This window comes from Aspergillus multicolor (assembly GCF_047715735.1).
Source record: "Aspergillus multicolor strain CBS 133.54 unplaced genomic scaffold BDW74scaffold_10, whole genome shotgun sequence".
NCBI lineage: Eukaryota > Fungi > Ascomycota > Eurotiomycetes > Eurotiales > Aspergillaceae > Aspergillus > Aspergillus multicolor.
The window spans coordinates 233,660-251,652 of NW_027395961.1; the positions used below are offsets into that span (position 1 = coordinate 233,660).

General features: G+C 49.0%; 8 protein-coding genes and 1 non-coding gene across 9 annotated transcripts; 4 read left to right on the top strand and 5 right to left on the bottom strand.

Annotated features, from left to right (window-relative positions):
• Positions 1-307: 307 nt before the first annotated feature.
• Positions 308-2,862, bottom strand: BDW74DRAFT_184855 (MDR family MFS transporter; the record flags this gene model as incomplete). Its single annotated transcript, XM_073730910.1, has 5 exons — positions 2,598-2,862; positions 2,197-2,534; positions 1,677-2,136; positions 898-1,598; positions 308-395 (listed from the first exon to the last, which is right to left on the bottom strand). The coding sequence occupies exons 1-5, from the start codon at positions 2,847-2,849 to the stop codon at positions 308-310; spliced, it is 1,839 nt and encodes a 612-aa protein (XP_073584502.1). The 5' UTR covers positions 2,850-2,862.
• A 1,392-nt stretch (positions 2,863-4,254) lies between these two features.
• BDW74DRAFT_177476 (uncharacterized protein) lies at positions 4,255-5,315 on the top strand (the record flags this gene model as incomplete). The annotated part of the gene is made up of 2 exons (XM_073728899.1): positions 4,255-4,324; positions 4,387-5,315. 2 exons carry the CDS (start codon positions 4,255-4,257, stop codon positions 5,313-5,315), a joined length of 999 nt encoding a protein of 332 aa, XP_073584503.1.
• Positions 5,316-5,757: 442 nt separating this feature from the next.
• BDW74DRAFT_177477 (uncharacterized protein) lies at positions 5,758-7,205 on the bottom strand (the record flags this gene model as incomplete). Its single annotated transcript, XM_073728900.1, has 2 exons — positions 5,758-6,952; positions 7,006-7,205. The coding sequence occupies 2 exons, from the start codon at positions 7,203-7,205 to the stop codon at positions 5,758-5,760; spliced, it is 1,395 nt and encodes a 464-aa protein (XP_073584504.1).
• Positions 7,206-9,670: 2,465 nt separating this feature from the next.
• BDW74DRAFT_177478 (alpha/beta fold hydrolase) lies at positions 9,671-11,878 on the bottom strand (the record flags this gene model as incomplete). The annotated part of the gene is made up of 3 exons (XM_073728901.1): positions 9,671-10,744; positions 10,799-11,074; positions 11,648-11,878. 3 exons carry the CDS (start codon positions 11,876-11,878, stop codon positions 9,671-9,673), a joined length of 1,581 nt encoding a protein of 526 aa, XP_073584505.1.
• A 267-nt stretch (positions 11,879-12,145) lies between these two features.
• BDW74DRAFT_151993 (uncharacterized protein) lies at positions 12,146-12,929 on the top strand. Its single transcript, XM_073724295.1, has one exon. It carries the CDS (start codon positions 12,373-12,375, stop codon positions 12,895-12,897), a length of 525 nt encoding a protein of 174 aa, XP_073584506.1. The 5' UTR covers positions 12,146-12,372; the 3' UTR covers positions 12,898-12,929.
• Positions 12,930-13,168: 239 nt separating this feature from the next.
• On the top strand, positions 13,169-13,982 carry BDW74DRAFT_151994 (uncharacterized protein). The gene has a single exon (XM_073724296.1). The coding sequence runs from the start codon at positions 13,576-13,578 to the stop codon at positions 13,741-13,743; it is 168 nt and encodes a 55-aa protein (XP_073584507.1). The 5' UTR covers positions 13,169-13,575; the 3' UTR covers positions 13,744-13,982.
• Positions 13,983-14,965: 983 nt separating this feature from the next.
• BDW74DRAFT_177480 (50S ribosomal protein L30e-like protein) lies at positions 14,966-15,539 on the bottom strand (the record flags this gene model as incomplete). Its single annotated transcript, XM_073728902.1, has 2 exons — positions 14,966-15,230; positions 15,307-15,539. The coding sequence occupies 2 exons, from the start codon at positions 15,537-15,539 to the stop codon at positions 14,966-14,968; spliced, it is 498 nt and encodes a 165-aa protein (XP_073584508.1).
• Positions 15,540-16,244: 705 nt separating this feature from the next.
• BDW74DRAFT_t113 lies at positions 16,245-16,319 on the bottom strand. The gene has a single exon. It is a non-coding gene; the product is annotated as a tRNA-Val (tRNA).
• A 909-nt stretch (positions 16,320-17,228) lies between these two features.
• Positions 17,229-17,993, top strand: BDW74DRAFT_177481 (thioredoxin-like protein; the record flags this gene model as incomplete). The annotated part of the gene is made up of 1 exon (XM_073728903.1): positions 17,229-17,993. One exon carries the CDS (start codon positions 17,229-17,231, stop codon positions 17,991-17,993), a length of 765 nt encoding a protein of 254 aa, XP_073584509.1.

Sequence of the window (17,993 nt, forward strand, 5' to 3'; positions counted from 1 at the left end):
GTGAAAGCGCTGCTCGACCATCCAGACACCGAGATTCAAATACAGGATAAACTCGGCTTCACACCCCTCCAAGAAGCATACCGCAGACAGATATCGAAACCCCCAGCCATCAACCCCGACACCTCCCCCAGCATGACCCAGCTAAGGGAAAACTGGGCCGAGATTACCGAGCTCCTGGCAGCCAAAATTGGCGGTGAATGGCTCGACCAGGATCTCCAGCTCGCCGTCGACGCCCTCCCCTTCTCCCGGTACTATGCGTCGCCCACTTCGTTCTATGAGCACTGTGATGTGTGCTTGGATACCCGGACTATGTTTCGTCTGTGGCTTTGTAGGGGCTGCAAGGTGACCGTGCGAGACGATTCTCCTTGGGGAGACGCAGTGGTCTATTGTCCAAGCTGCATTCAGCAGAATTTACACTGTGCCCTGTGTGCGAAGGGGCTTAAGAGGTATGCGGGGCGACAAATTCATTAATTTAATGTCTGGCTCTAGCGTTGTGGCGCTTTCATGTTTGGTCTGGTTAGCGGGTATGCATATTGACTCATTGCAGTTATCATTCTTCTTCAAGCGTGCAGTATACATTACATGCTACCTATAAACAACTCCAAATATAGATAGCTCTGGATTATGAAAGACCCTGATATAAATGCTATATATAATAAGAGTGGTAGTAGAATAACAACCTAAAATACTTTAATAAGTATGTAGCATTCATATTTGGCAATAATAGGAATGCCTTGGATAAGGTAGAAGAACAACCAATGTTATAGGCAAAGAGTTTATTAATCTTTGCCATCGCAAGATCTGCAAGACTTTGCCCCGCATTTGGTAGATTTACCAAAACCGAAATTGCAGGGTACAGGCACTCCAAAGACACGAAGGACACACCTATGTTCTCACTGCTTTAGTCCCGTTTTATTTTCAACATGCTCCGTGTTGAGATGCTGGCGGGCGATGAACACCCCAGCAACAAGTCCACACGCTCCCATACAAGTGTAAAGAATCCAGACATTCCGCAGGCTCCAAGCATAAGCGTCTTTGACAGCACTCCGTTGACCTGCATCCTCAATAGAATGAATAACCACCGCACTAGCGGCGGCCTCTGCTCCGGTAAGCGCCTCCGCCATTGCACTAGGCAATGCGGCTGCAAGAAGATTTGACTTGCGCATGGACATGCTATTCTGAAAGACAACACCGCCAAGGATTACCGACATAGCCATAGCCAGGTTACGGAGGAAGCCGAACGTCGCAGTGGCGGCAGCCGTCTCAGCTATCACCAAGTTGTTTTGGAGAGCGATAAGAGGGGGCAAGAAGAGCAGACCGCATCCCGCACCCGCCACTATCTGGTAGCAAATGATCTTTGCGAGAGAAGAAGTAGGACCGAAGTTGATGAATAAACCACTTCCTATGACAAGTAGTGTAGATCCAGTCCAGACGATCTCTAGGTACAACCCCGTGATATGAATGATGATACCAGCGAGAAGGCTCGTAGCAGCTTCTGATAGGACGAATGGAAGTATCAGAATACCGGAGCGGAAAGGTGACGCTTCCTTAGCTGACTGATAAAATAGTGGAAGGTAGTACTCTTGTCCAAGGAATACCTGTGAGATATTAGCCTTATAAAGCCCATATGTTAAAGCCAATGTAGTGTAATAAGAGAAGGTTGTGTTAGTACTCACGAAACCGTGCGCAAAAGCCACAATAAAACAAGCAACATTAGACCAGTCCTTCAGGATACTCAGAGGCACTAGCGGATACTTTGCCAGCTTCTTTTCACTGTACACAAAAAGTAGACACATAAAACAGCCAAATACTATGAGGCATATCACTTTAGGCGATCCCCACGGAGCTGCAGTCCCTCCAAAATCGAGCCCGAGCAGGACCATGACTGTTAGGCCAAGAATAGAAAAACTCCCAAACCAGTCTACGGCCTTGATGCCGTCTAGAACATTCGTTCTTGGATCATGTACATCCAAGAAAAATAAAAGAAGTAGAAATGCTGTGCCGCAGACAGGTAGGTTAATCCAGAAGATCCACCTCCAAGAAATTGACTGCGTAAAAGCACCACCCATAATAGGGCCCAAAGCCCCGGCGATTGCCCAGATAAACTCGATCAGGCCAAGGAACAAACTACGACGTCTATCCTGTATCAGATGCAAAGCATGATACAATCCTCAAGGCCAATGGAGGGAGACTCACCGGACACTGAATAGATCGGAGATCGTGATGGTGATTAGCTGGAGGAGACCACCACCAGCAATACCCTGTAAACCACGACCTGCGATAAGCATTGACATGTTGACTGCTTTGGCGCAGATTATTGAAGCTCCGAAAAAAAAGCCCACAGCGGATAAAAGGATTGGTTTCCGTCCCCAGATGTCTGAGAGATTGGCCCAGATGTTTGAGCTAGCCGCATTGGCGATTAAATATGCACCACCAATCCATATATAGCCGGAGCCGGAGTCCAGCTCTGCAGATATAGTTGGCGTTGCAGTAGCCACAATAGTTTGATCAAGAGCAGAAACAAAGAGACTTAGCTGCACATGGAATTAGTCTGGTGCAGATGTTACTAGAAAGAAAATGCACAAGGAGTAGCTAACTGAAAGAGCCAGCATAATGGCAGCGACTCGCCAATTACCGCGAGAATCATGCGTATTCGCCGCTGTGTCCAAAACCTCGTTCTGTACAAGAGAGGGCTGTTGGTTTATTCCATTCGTGTTATTGTCCTGGCTTCTTGTACCTGCCCCGAAGATTCCTTGCTTTGATTGGTGATTCGTGGATGGTTGGGCAAAATTACCGCTTGAAGATTCCATTATTCTGGCTTGACGCCTGGTATGGGAGGAATGTGTCATAGGACCACTAGATTTTGAAGTACATGACTGAAGAACACAGTCATATCAAGAGACCGTTTCTTATTAAAGTCCTTGGAGAACCGCAGTAGCTTGAAACTTCGTCAATCAAAGAGGTGAAAGATGGAGACATTCTCGATTACTAATCAATATCCAGCATCTCGTGCGACGTGCCGATTAAAATGACATTCTAATGGTCGCCACAGGGATCGACTGCAGGGATCAGCAATGCATCATCTGTCGGGGTCCACACGAAGCTTGGGAAACCTATGAAAGTTCCATGTACATCGCATTGAAATATCTTACCAATTACATTTCAAACCATACCGCATACTTGGGCTAGATGTACTATCATCCCCCATAGACACAGACGATACGTATGGGTAAATCAGTTATGATTTACTACCCCCTCTAAATGAACCGCAACCCACGGTAAACTATTGACGCTAGCCTGCTTAGGACCCACCATATGTTCCAAGTTTCCGAAGAACTTTTTTAACACCTCCTACCTTGCTGAACTAATTGACGTGGCCCAGTTCTAGATATTCGTTTGCCTGTTTTTTTCCACTTCACATATACGTTATAAGTGTTGACGTCAATATGATATAAGAAGGTCTCTAGGTCATTTGGACCATTCCAGTGGCTAGCACTTATCAGTCTTCGGTTCGGCCGAATCCGAGCGGTAACATGTCCTTAGCTTAAATCAATGAAAGCGCTAAAAGGTGGCTGTTGTTAGTAAAATGATAACTCCTATGGGAACTCGTCTTGTTTAAACGCCGCAGCTTGATACATCTATCTGCCCGCATATTTTGCCCTCCAGGTATTACTTGGTCTGCGTAAAGCCCAAAACTGTTGATTCTGCAGAGCACAACCCATTATAGACGCCCCATTCATAATTGTCGATTGAATGTAGCCCACGTGTCTACCGCTTCAGCATGCCAATTGTGGATTCAGGCAAGTCTCATAATAGTTATCGAACTCCCCATGCATAAAATACATTTGTTTAATTCCCTGAGCTACGAATGTGATCACACAGTACACTCCCACCAATCAATTGGACTTACTCTCCATTTGAGAAATTTAATCAATGACGTGGTAGTATTACTGAGAGTTTTCACTTAACCTGATGTCACAATTGAAAAATAGCAACTGCCGTATGCGTAACAAAACTGATCAAAGAGGGAAAGTCCGTTAACTCTTGGCAGTCTGAAAATGTAATACTTAGTTATTTACCAGGCTAATAATGTGACTGAATAGAGAGAAATGGGAGCTTAATAGTCTAGAATTCCAATAGATAGTTTACAGAACTTCATTCTAGACTGGTCGCATGTACACAAGAGGAGGTTTAGAACAACGCAAACTGAAAATCACACCAAATCGCTCGCTAAAATTGCCCGAAGTGATCAATATGTCCGATGATAAAAAGAGAGCAGAAGCGCTTCTACCGGCCTTTAAGCTGGAGAGGATACTAAACTTCGGTAGAGAGCTATCGATTGAGGGCCCCAAGCAAAATACCGCTTTTGCTAATCATTGTTCTTAGATCAAGCAGGCCGACGAGTATCTCTTCTTGGCGGCATTCATGCTAAGCCCGCAGTGGTGGTTCTCGAACGAGCTCCATTTCCCAACTCAGTCCCATACCTTGCCATATTACCAAGGACTCTACAATGGCTGCAGAATCTCGGCGCGAACGATCTGTATCACTGGTACCTTGCAAGCATTGGCCAGGAAATAGATGAACCCAATCCAGATCTAAAGATCAACCTCTTCTACCCTGCAACAGAAAAGCACATCGCAAAATACAGCAGACAAAAGCTTCATGTTGTGAACGAGACACCCCAGATTTACGAAGATTATATCAGGCCGTTTATGGAGCGCCAGCGTGGCAACGGAAGACTCACCTGGATGCGCAACATCATCAGTGGTACCGCTGAAACCAAGGACGTCATCTACAGGGCTTCAGATGGCGAGGAGAACAACGAAAGCTTTGTGCTTTTACCGGATCTCAATTGGGATCGGAAGACCATGGAGAATCTTCATCTCTTAGTTCTGGTGGAGAGAGATGACATCTGGAGTGTGAGAGACCTGAAGAAAAAGCACATCGGCTGGCTGTATGACCTAAAGTCTCAGGTTACGGGTGCGATTGTTCGGACTTATCCAGAGTTAGAGGAGGACCAACTGAAGCTATATGTGCACTATCAGCCGACGTACTATCACCTTCATATTCATGTGGTGCATGCAGCCCTTGAAGCGGGTATGTCGCAGGCGACTGGAAAAGCTATTGGGGTGGAAAGTATTATTTCTCAGCTAGAGACTATGGCCGGAAATGATGATGCGGGGATGCATCTAGTCACATTGACATATACCATTGGAGAAGCTTGTGATATGTGGAAGGAGATTTGGGAGCCTCTCCGGAAGTCGTTAGGCACAACCATCAGAAATCCGTCCTTGAAATCTCCTCTTCAAGGCTAGTTCTATAACAGTGCTACAAAATATATGATGCCGGATGTTTCTAGAAAATACTTGCAAGGGTTTGCTTCCAAAGAATTGACACTTCAACTTGGACTGCTCTATGGTATAATCATCACAACTCACATGTGATAATTTTCAAAATTAGCGTAGTACAAACATATCATACAGGCTCTAGGCATGCATTCCAGAGCCATCTGCGCATCTGCCGCAAAGAAGGTTTACTTAAATGTAGATTGCTTTAAAGTAGCTTAGCATATAGATAAATCGCTATTAGTAGATTCTCCATCTTGAAGTCCATTATAGTGCCTTTAATAACTGTATCTACAACTTTTCTTTATAGCTGTGTACATACACTCTGCCAGCTAGTTCCTCTGGGACCCTTCTAGTCTGCAAAGAGTAGCCTCCCAGACCCACTCGTCCATTTGAAATCTCTATCCTGCATTTATTGGATACTCTGTGAGATAATATTCACACTAGCATACTCATCTCTTCCGGCTCGTAGTGTCTCGCCTTTTCTTGCTGACAAATCCCATTCTGGCCCATCTAAATACCACAGATTGTTTTGACTTGGGAGCACTCTCCGCAGAACCTCGCCTGCAAGCGTTACAATCATGCGTGCAGAGTAACCCCCAGCTGATGGGCATTTCATCGACCCCTCGGCGAACGGCATCCAGGCGGATTCAGGCGCGAGCAGGGCGGTACGTACCGCACCCTTGTCGTCTAAAAAGCGTGAAGGGTTGAATATGGATGCTGATGGGCCCCAGTGTTGAGGGTCTCTTTGTACAGCTTCAATATCTACCCGAGTGTCTCTTCGAACCCGCCGTATGGGTGGATAGAGTCGAAGAGATTCATAAGCAATCGCAAGTGCCGCGGGCGAGGGTCTCTGACGGGCGGGAGAATCCCGCAAGACTAGCAAGTCATCCGTACTGGATGAACCTTGCTGCAAGACCGCTAGCAGCGTGTAGTATAAGCCGCGCCAGGGCGCTTCAAAGGCAGGGATGACCAGATTCAGGGGGTTGAAATCATCTCGAGTTCCTGATATCGAGCAAAGGACGGATCGTGCCAATTCGTTCGAATCTTTGGCATTGGAGAAAACATCGCGTAGGATGCCAATTAGATTATCTGCAGAGCGCTGCAAATCTTGTGGTAGATCGTCTGGATTTGTCAAAAGGGCATCGTATTGCTTCTTCCTAACGGTTAACCGGTGAATCTCGGAACCAATAAAGGTCAGTGTATCCAATGGCACATTATCAATATCGAAGAGGCCCTTGAGTACTGCCACTAATGAGGCATGCCGACTGATGTCCTTGATATTTGCTGTTATGATGAGAACCCCATCGGCACCGGATTTGCGTTGAAGAAGGGGCTCGAGAGATACAGAGACTGAGCGTGCAATTGCCTCCCAGCTATCGTCAGTCGTCCCGTGGAAAGCTTTCACCAGAGCATGTCGATATGCTTGTTGCAACTCCACCGAGTCTGATACGAAAGGATTGTTTAGGCGCCAAAGGTTCTTCAGTGTAGCTGCCCCGGATTTGGAGGCTCGTATAGTAATGGTAGAGTCTTGGAGATCGCTGAGCACGCCCTGTAGGTTCTGACTGCCATGTGATGATTTTCCAGCTATCTGGTTACTATTTTCCCTAAACTTAAACATCAGAATAATGTTAATCTACTCTTAGTTATGTGTACACACCTTTTTCTCGCTAGAAAGCTAAAAATAAATCTGAACACAAAGCCTGCGATCGTGACTAGTATTATGTATACTTTAAGCATTTTAATAGTATTAATATCGGCTTCAGTGGCTTTTGCGCCAGAGTCAGGAAATACAACACGTAATCCGTTGCCTGGGTAGTGTCTACGGATATAGGTGATGTAGAAGGACCATTGATTCATTGTTGCTCCATGATATCATTAATTACGGATAATCAAAACAAGGGATTAGCTTTATTCATTTTACTCAATGGAATCGAGTAGTGGTGCTTACCAGGGCTTTAAATTGTAGATGTACGCAGACGGGTACACCAAGTAGTCAAAAAACCTTGGACAGATGTACCGTGGAATGAGAAGGGTGGGACCTATTCCTCATACTGATGTATTCCGCAGCAATCCTATTCTATTCGAAAATATCCCATCCAATTGGACCTGCGAATAAGGAACAAGACCCAGTCTTAACACTATAGTAGGCCGGATTCAAATATCTCTATTTCTGACAGCATTGTGAAGACTAGATGACAAGCAAGGTAGATTAGGGCTATGTGGTCGTCATACCCTTGACATCAGTATGATTTGATGTAGAAATGCTTAGTTACAGTCAGCACAGCAGGTATGATACCGGCTTGTCAGGGAATTTCGGAACCATGCCAGAGACATTGATTGGATGAGGCTGTGAAGTTAGCTCAATTACTTTGTAACTGCCTGTGATGTAATATCTACTAGTACCCCACACCATTGGTCTTCTTGGCAGTGTCGCAGGGTCTTATGAAAGGCACTGTCGCGTCTACCCTTCTTTGACAACAACATGTGGGTCTCGTATTGAAGTCTCGATTCACATGGGTAAGGCTGAATTCCGTAGGGCCTGACACAAGAGTTGGGGAGGTAAAATGGACTTAATGTCACTCATACTCTGTACACGCTCTCACAGAGCTCTTTAATATTATGACTAAGTAACCATATATTTACCTGTATCTCTCTACTCAGTTTAGAGGTGTCTCTCTAGGTATTTAATAGTTAATTATACTGTTTTAGCTATACGCCATCCCCTAACTAATAATATGTTAGTTCCTTTAATATATTCAAGTTATAGCTCTTTAAATATAAGAATAACAAATTTTCTTTCCATAAAGAAGAGTTTATAGAACTAAATACTATTAGCCAAGCGTTAGATAGATACATCATTCTGATAAGTTTGGTAAGTTGTCGCCTGGAACCTACACTCCCTTGCTCGATCCGCCAAGCCACAAGAACAGAACCGCTAACCCAGGTATTGATAAATCTAATATATTATTCTGTAGGAAACTAGGTAGTGTAATCCTAGTCGATGCGCTCACGTGTTGGCTGATTGGTTTGGCAAGCGCTAGACAACCTTCAAAGGCGCAACGCTGCCATGCAATAAGCTTTCACTCGAGTTGGGCCGGTGGCTGACCATCCCTAGATTCCAATGAGCGAGTATCGCCCCTATCTGTTCGTCTATCGTGTGATCATGGCTAATGGACGTTGAGTCAAATTTCCTAGAGCACTGTGATGGTTGTGTTTCAGCCGGGTGCGGAAAGCTCAACTTAAAAGCCAGCTCCAACTCACTCACTCAATCGCGTAACTTGTAATTTTCCCTGGCGAGGTCACTACCATTTTCTTCAACGGACGCCGCGCTTGAGGAGGCCATGATCAGTACCCCCACATCTTGCAGGCCATATTACACATACACCGCGAGCTTTACTCGAATAGGCACCAGCTCACGGGTACAAAGGTGCGCACGACTATTGCGACGCATTAGCTACATGGTGCTTTCTTGTTACAGCGAACGCGGCGGCACGCGCACTCGGTACACCGGAGTGGGAGCCGTTGACTATTTCGCCAACAATCCATTTTTTTTTCAACGTTTTTGAAGGAAGGGCGAAGGACGAAGAGTAGGGGCCTTGATTGCTCTGAGACGTGTGCGTCAGTCTAGATTTGCCTCAGGCGGTCTCGGTGTCTCCCTACATCTATCTCCTCCAAACCGAAACCCACACGAGAACGTGCTAGTAGGCAAAATTAATCTCTACATTCCCCAGATTTACCTCAACCTCTGAATTGCAGCTATCTTGGTCAGCTCTGATACCTCTGCTAGGGTTTACACGTGGCCAGAACCCTTTATCAATCCGTTCGAATCCCAGTTCTAGTCTCGTGCTCTACTACATTACGCAGTCTGTATCCCAGAAAGATCTCTAATTGGCTTCACTACAGAAGATCAGAATGACACAGCCGGCCTATGCGTCGCTCCAGAATGCTATGGTGGTTTCTGCGTGGGCCCCTCCGTATAAATATACTACTTCATTTAGATGATGATCATGATAACCATGGGTGGAGCTGCGACATGCGGCATCTTCTGTCAGAGTGAGCTACAACCGTCTAAATTGTTAAATAGAAGATGTATGAGTATTACCGACCCTTGAGTAGGCTCCATACCAGTTCTTTGCGGAACTGCGAGCCCCAATCGGACAGTATAAAGCAGACACTCGGCCTGGTACTTCACCTGCACAATGAGTTCAGAGATACTCTATGACCACTGATCTGTACTTCGATCCTCGGGATCTGGAACAAACTAAGCAGAGTAGTGAGGTAGTCTCAAAAAAGTCTCCCTATAACTATCCCGGACTTGCTGGCTAAAACACCACGAATCCCAATCCACCACCACCAAACAACTGCGCCAGGCCCTCATCAAACCCTAAATCCTGCATCTCAGCTATCGAACTCCCAAGATACATCCCACTCATCTCCACGCGCTGCAGGTCCTGCTGCTGTCCCAACTGCGACGCAGCGCAAAGGACATCCCCCGTTCCTGACGTCGTCTCCTCACCCTCACCTCCCTCCCCTTCCCCACTTCCAGGACCTACCCGCTCCACCGATAAATGCGCCTCCACAATCCCCCTCAATGCCCTCCCCTCCCCCTCCTTCTTCCGCTGCTGCAGCAGCACCAGAATCCCCGCGGCGCGATACGCCTCGCGCAGCACATCCGAGTCGTACAGATCGCGAATCTCTTTTAGCGCGTCCATCGCCTCGCGCAGGCAGGCCGTCGCCGCCGGCGTGTCGACCGCTAGCATCGTGTAGACAATTTGGAAGGGCATCGTCGCGACGTGGCTCCAGGGGGAGATTTGGTGTGCGAGGTGCCATGCGCAGCTGAGGGCTTTGTGGGAGAGGGATATCGCGCGGGAGGTTAGGGTTGCTGGGGAGGAAGGTGTGGAAGTTAAATCGGGGGTGGTGGAGGTTGGGTTTGCGGGTGTGGGGGTTGCGATATCGTCTGTGGTTGCGGCTGCGGTTACGTCCGCGTGTGTGCCGAGCGCACGTAGTCGGCGGAGGATACACAGCGCCAGGTTGCACTGCGAGAGGATGGAGGGTGGCTGGACGCGCTTGCTATCGAGGACGGCGACGAGAAGGGCCATGAGCTGCGCCGGGTCGGCGGGTTTATGCGGCGCCAGGCTCACGGAGACGGGGAGGAGATTGGGCATCTCAGCGTTGTAGTCCTCGCGTTCACTGATACTCTTGGCGGAAGAAAAGGGCGCCGCCCCGTGTAGCTGGACGGGCGAGCGGCCTAAGCCGTACGAGATCCAGGTATTGATGTACTGCACGTAGGCGACGAGGCGGCAGCGCGTATCCGGGTCGACGTTGAAGGGGGGCTGAGTGAGGGTTCGGGGCGGCGAGGTTGTCGGCTCGAGGGTGGATGGGCGGAGCCATCGCTTCTGGATTGCATCGAGGCAGGCCTCTCGGCTGATGAAGCCGTATTATGGGGCAACCTTGTCAAAATAGATTTGGGCCAAGACCTGCATTTCTGCGTGGGAGATGGCCTCGATAAGTGGGAGGGCGGGATATATCCCTGGCAGCTGGCGCGTCCCCACGTTCCACGCAAACAGCTGCGGCTCGGGGGCATTGGCAGGATCCAGCATGAGGCCAAGTCGTCGAGCAAAGGCGGCGCCAGAATTGGACTCCATCGTCACAGCCTCGCGTGGCGGGACTGTCACCATTGGGGTACTATTACTGCCCTCGTTTCGCGACGCGCCTGACTGCTGGGCCTGTACTACTAGTGGGTTAGTCACAGTGGGTGTGGAGGCCGGGGTGGAATAGCTTGACGCTAAGCCCTTGTTGCGAGACCACGGATAAGGTGCGCTTCAATACATTTCTTCAGACCCCCTGCAAACTAATTTACTTCCTGCATAAAGTAGTAAACCATTGAATAATACCAGATTAGCATTATGCTATGCAAGCTTCGCACTACAAGTATGGGTGAAGAGAGGCGACATTTTATACGGAAATGTGAAAGCTGAGTAGGTTGGTGATCGCACGTTCTATGGCCACTTCAGCTGTGATATCGGCCGAGTTCACGGACGAAGACTGATTACGGCAAGGCCACACGTCCAATTATAAGAGAATGGTATCTAAACAAGATGGGCTTTATCGGTGCTGGAAGTGTTGTTTGTCCCCTCGTCTGACTCAAGCCCAATTACCCTGTGGACACTTCGCAACCAGTTTGCAGCCGTCTGAGTTCATCATTCGACAATAGCGCACTTAACTTCCCTTTCGATGGAAATAGCAGTAGTCCATTATTTTCGCGGTTCGAACCTCCTTTCCATGATGATTCCAGCAACCTCGTCTGTCCGCGAAAGCTGAGCCAGATGGCCCGTATCCAAGCGAACAACCCTGCTACCAGCCATTTGCGCCATCTGTTCTTGTACTTCAGGTGGAATGGCAACGTCTTTCTCTAGGACAATGTGTAGACTAGGGACCTCGCGCCAGCCGCAGTATGGCACTGCCCCGTCCCAGTTGGCTGGCTGGTGCTGTATTTTTGAAATCCACGCTGCAGCTTCCGTGTCCGACATGTCGTTGAAGAGAGATTTCTGGGGTCAGCGCAAGTGAAGTAGCTATTCTCCTGCCAGATAATTAGCAAGCAGAAGTTGGCCCAAATGGGTTAGATTTTTCATCCATTCCTAAAACCCTAGTACCGCTTTTGCCGGTCAACAAGTGCAGATTGATATGTTCTGACATTATTTTCGATTGTCACGCCACGAATTCTGCTGTAACATACACTCTGCAGTAGGTACTGTAATCGAGCGTTGAGGATATGGGCTCTCCCAATTTCATAGTTTATAGCTTATGCGCTGTCCTCGCCTTCGCTTTGGCATCCCCCCCCTCTCTATCTTCCTCGGCTCCGCCCTCTTGATCTTCCCACTCGTCGTTCTCGGCAACGTCTCCTTCAGAAAAGTTATCCTGTGGAATAGCCCGCACGCTTCTATACGTTTTCCGGTCATTCCTGGTTCTTGATGTCTTCGTCCATCGCGAGCCATGTCTACTTAATACTACGGCGTGGAGAGCAATGAATCGACGGGTCCTACTGCGTGATGAGCGTAGAGGCAGAGGCAGCCCTCTTGTGGCCGCTATGGAGCTGGCGTTTGAGGGAATTGCTGCGTGTCCCCGGCTGCTCGCTCATGCGGGTGCTTTCCTTGGACAAGAACACCTCGAGATGGAATGGAAGAGAATGCTGAGGAAGGATCTTCAGCAAAGCAAAGAGGTCTTCCACGACCTTGAGCGGCGGCTCGTACCCTTTGCCAATGCCTCGCTCGAAACGCCAGAGGCGGGTGAAGAAGATCACAGTACTCGCTTCCACGGGCATGCACCGACCATTGCGCGACTTACCATTGAGGGTATGCATTCCGGGCTCGACCTGCTCCAACACACAGAAAAATCCGTAACTGAAAGCGGTAGCTTGGCGAAAGAAGTAAGGGCCGTCTGGACGGTGCCAAGCGCGACTGACGCGAGGATGACTGACGATGCTTTCCTTAATCGGCTGTCTCTCAGTATGGCCCCAATGGCCCTTGTACGTCAAGCGAGCCATGCGTAAGCGAACTATGCCTCTTTCTTTTGGTTTACTAAGCGTTAGATAATGGAGTATTGAGTGGTGTTTCTGGGGTCCTCGTCCTTTTCTTTTTGGTTCCTCTATGCACCAGCATATCCGGTGCAAGGCATGAAAAAACACTTCGGCTCGGTGCCGGATAACCATCTTGTACTTGAGCGGTTCACTACCCAGATCCCTGTTTAGTGCAGCATATTTTATCAGTATGTATAGGCAGTAGCACTCAGTCGAGAAGTTGTCGTATTGACCACCATTGAGCCGACATCGACCACTAGAGTCATAATATGAGCAGTCGATGGAAATAAACCTGAATAAGTAGAATATATACCACTGAGTGACATGCCAATTGATAGAATCAAACCGTCTCTGACGAATGCAGATCTTGATCTCTTGAACATAGGTATTGGCCAGAGTTGGCGCAGCAGCAATCGCCTATGTTCGCTCTTGACTGGCTGCGCAGTGATAAGTGCCTTACCTTAATGGGCACGGTTCTAGAAACGTGAAATCCGCATGGAGTTTCAGACGAACAACTTCATCTGGAGAGAGACGAGCAATCCTAATCAAAAGGAGCTGCAGGTTTGAAGCTGGACTGGGTGGGAGGACTGGAATCGAGGATTGTCTATTCAGTTCAACCAACGCGCGCTTTGCGAGGTGAACATCAGAGAGATGATCCCAGAACGTGGGTTGATGGTGAGTTTGAGATCTAGCGCCTGTCCTCCGGCCTTTTTGTGCCTTCCATGTGAGAACCGTTCGTCTCCAGGGCGAGGGTTAAGTCTGTTGGATACGTGCAGAAGCTGGAGACAAGGAAGCCACTGCAAGCCCGAGCTGCAATGAGGAGGATGGACTATTAAGATTATAGATCTTTTTGAGCTCACTAGCTAGTGCTCGTATTCAGTCCGCCAGTGCCTTAGCTTGTGGCTATGGTAGACACTGAGTTTCAGCAAGCCAGGACCCTGAACATTCACAAACAATTAGAACCTAGCAACAACTTCTACAATACCAGGATGGCGTAGTGGCATGTTTGGTGCTGCTTAGATTTGAGAGGAGGAACAGTGACAGATGCACCAGTGAACTGGTGCTCCCCTAGGGATGAAGACAGGTTTACTTTAATATTCCAGTGCGGATGAGGTTATAACCGGGGCGCTTTAGGCAGCAGTATTTTCTCGCGCTGGCTCTGTTCGACAGCCAAGGGCGCCGGTGTTTGGTGCTGAACCATAGAGCCAATCAATACTCATAGTCTGCCAGTTCGTGGGTCTAGGGCTGAGTGGCTCAACCCCCGAGTGTGCGCTCCTTACCCTGTCTATTGCGCACTCACCCAGCTCAACCGCGTCTCACCCAAGTCGCGCGACCGTAAAGCGGCCTCACCCTAATCTCACCCGGGCGGCACCCACCCAACTTGTGGCCACGCTTAAGCCACACGCCGGCTGGTTAGTAGTATGGTGGGTGACCACATGCGAATCCCAGCTGTTGTATGTTTTTGTTTTTTGCAGGCGAGAGCTGTGCTCATTCATATATAGAGTTATAAGGTGATTGTGGTGAAAATACTTGCGAGCGGGAGATGATTACTATTTTTTGTGCAAGGGATACGTCATAGTAGCAGGACTTGGCTTTACCATTGATGGAAAGCAGTTGGGAGCTTCGGCGGACGTCGAAGGAACGTTGTTGTGGAAGCCATATTGAGTGTATGCATGGCCGGCTTGGTGCCAAGTCATGCGGAGTCAATGGCCGGACTGAGCCAAAACTTTCGGGATAGATTACCGGATGAGGGAATGTGAAGAGGGAGACCAGCGAATCCAACAACTAAAGGGTAGAAAGCAGTTTTTAACCGGTAGGTAGCTTGTGGCTACCAGACGGAACTCTACAAAGCGAAAGAAGATAGTAATCAATCCAAGTCCATTCACTAGCCTAGCAGTTCAAGCCCAGACCTAACTAAAGGCCCAGGAGGCATAGCGCAACATAGATCAAGATATTCAGTCTCCATAACGACCCTCCTCATCCCACATTCTGAGTTCGTACCTCCACCCTTTGTCTGCCCCAAGGTACCATTATTCCGCGTCTAGATCATCAAACGCTCAACCTGCACCTTAATAGCACGGATCTGCGGCATCAAATCACTAGCCTCGTTGGTGGTAATGCTAGTAGCGATAACGGGGCGGGAAACACCGGTCGCGCGGCCCAGGGCGAGCTTGCTGGGCACGTAGACGTAGGGGACGTTCTTGTCCTCGCAGAGGAGGGGCAGGTGCAGAATGATGGGGAGGGGGGTGGTGTCGGCCGCGAGGATGACGAGCTCCGAGGTTCCGCGATTGAGGGTCTTGGTGGTCCTAACAGGAAATAAAAGTTAGCTGCTGCAACGATGTGGAAAGGAGGGGCGTTCAAGGGAGAATTGGGGGGACGTACTCGTTAGCACCCTTCTTCAGCTGGCGGTAGTGGGTGGCGGACTGGACGAGGTCGAGGAGCTGCTGGGAGAGGGCCTCGTCGGCGATGGGCCAGGCTGTGATGGGTTCGTCAATTTCTGCTGCTGCTGCTGCTGCTGCTGCTCGCGGGAGGGGGAGGCCAGGCGAGGGGTGGATGAAGATGGGTACTGGGAGGGTTGAGGTGATGTTCTTACCGGCGTTGGTGTCTTCGGCCATGGTTGATTAGTTTTTGGTGATAGAGTGGCTCACGACTGCGGATCACGGCCGAAGAAATGTTCTGTCGGGGAGTTGGAGAGTGGGTGTTGAGGTTGAAGAATTGCGGAGGCAGAGATCATTTTTTTCTTATCCGCCCGGTTGCGCTAGGCTGGATCGGGATGGGTCACGTGCCAAGACGACGAAGGCGGTCTCCTGCGTAGCCCTAACTCTGTGATGAGTGTTTGGTCGGGAGAAGGTCCGGGATAGTGATTTGGACAATTTGAAGCTTTTGGAGGTGGTAGGGGTGTGATCTTCGCTTTGATGTGAGGTAGCTGCTTCCATCTTGCGGTGGCGGATACCTGCTCCGCCGACAATTGTGCGCTCATGGGCTGTGGAAAGCTTAAAAGTCACAGGATTTTAAAGGTCCTTTTAAGTCATGATCATATCGTAAATGCTCAAGGACTGTTATATGTATACCAATAGTTATCATTGTCAATTCAGGTCATCATCACATCCAGCGAGACCAGGCCTGCAGTCTGATGGGGTTGTTGGCGGCAAGCCAGTTGATCGACAGGTGGAGGGCTCGCGCGAGATATAGGCTGACTGGATGAGATAACTACTGGAATGTGTAGACAATTATTGTATTTCACATGGAATCAATAATCCCTTAAAAAAATGTTTTATATCAGAAATATGGTATCTAGAGCCGCAAAAAGCAAAAAGCAATGACCAGTGCCGGGCTCGATCCGGCGACCTTATCGGTGTTAACGATACGTGATAAACCAACTACACTAACCGGCCAATTGTTGAAAAAAACCTCAAATTCTGGCTTTATATCCACAACATGATTCATGCCCAGTGAGAACGTCCATGTCACGCTCCGATGTGAGTTGGATCCCAGGAACTGTGTGCTTAGCTTGGTTTCATACAATCGCTGGTCTCCAAATTCTCGGTAGACCTTAGGCGTAGTTGGCATGCTCTACTACGCCCTAACTCCTAAAGCAACGTAAGGTAGCTTCGTACCCAATCGCTTATCTTGACCGATCGCTATTGGGCCGGCTCTGGCCTGAGCTATATATTTTTACCTTGCTCAAGCTCCGCCTTTCTATGTTGGTAGCCCTGAGCCAGAGTACTGAAATATCACCAAATCGAACCTAACATCCACAGAGCAACATCATACTGGGTACCGTGTTTGCAGGAAAAGCCCTCGAATACCCTCCGATGCACCCGAGACTGCTCCGCCGAACGTCCGCCGCTATCGACGGTAAGCCCTAATCCTTCCAGCACACCACTATCGTGCCTACCACTCCGAGTTGCTGACTCCGCCGATGGATCCGGTAATTTTCTCTATAGGAATCACGTACGACTTTGACGCTTTAGACTTTATTTGACGATCGAGTCCGATGATGTCGATTGTCGGCGGAATGATAGGACACCTGCATCACCCTTTTCCACCCGCACAGGCCGTCTATCACCCCCCAATACGCAGTCAGGCGACCAGTGCAATCTCTGATTCTCTGCAAAAGACATTCGGTATGAGCAAACGAGGATATATAAGCACCACCTCCTCGCACTAAAACGCTTCTCGTATGCATACACCTTAGGAATCTAGGCCCCGAACAGCAAGCCTACCAAGGTACCTAGTCTCCTTCCTGGGTTCTTCTACCAAGCCCTCAACATACGCAGAAAGTCGCGATATTTTCGACCAAAATGTCTGCCCTCAGAAAGATCTTCCACCGCAAGAAGAAGCCCCCGCTAGCCTGCACCGAGATCCCGCTCGAAGAACTCGACAACCACGTGCACACCTCGGCGTGCTTCATCGACATCCAGCCCTTGACAGTAGTCGAGCTCTACCAGTCGCAGGGGTGCAAAGCGTGCATTAAGAACGTCCCCAAGATTCATCAAGCCATCGCGAACCCCAACATCGCCTTCCTCACGTACAACGTCACGTACTTTGATCGCGCGGAGTGGCAGGATACATTGGCCAAGAAGGCTTGGGATGCGAGACAGCGTGCTTATGTGACGAGGTGGGGACGGAGTAGTATCTTTACGCCGCAGGTTGTTGTTGATGGGGTTGTTGATGGGACGGGGCAGAATGTTGATGAGACAGTTGGCCTTGTGGGGAGGGCTAGAGAGATAAGGAAGGAGAGAGGATGGAATATCCTGCTTGATGCAAATGATACCGAGGTGCGGATCGATTCGGATCGGAGCGAGAGTGTGCCGCATGATATCTTGATCTTGTTCTATGAGCCGCGCATGCAGACGGTCAAGATCGGGAAGGGGTCTGTCAATAAGGGGAAGAAGTTAGGCCACTTGGATGTTGTGCAGAGGATTGAAAAGGTTGGTGTTTGGGGGGGTGGTGACTTAACGCTGCCTCTGCCTGCTGTACCAGAGGCCAGCGAGAAGGGGTGGGCGGCGGTTGCGGTTGTGCAGGAGCCTGGAGGCGGCGCTATCATGGCAGCGCATCAGTTGTAG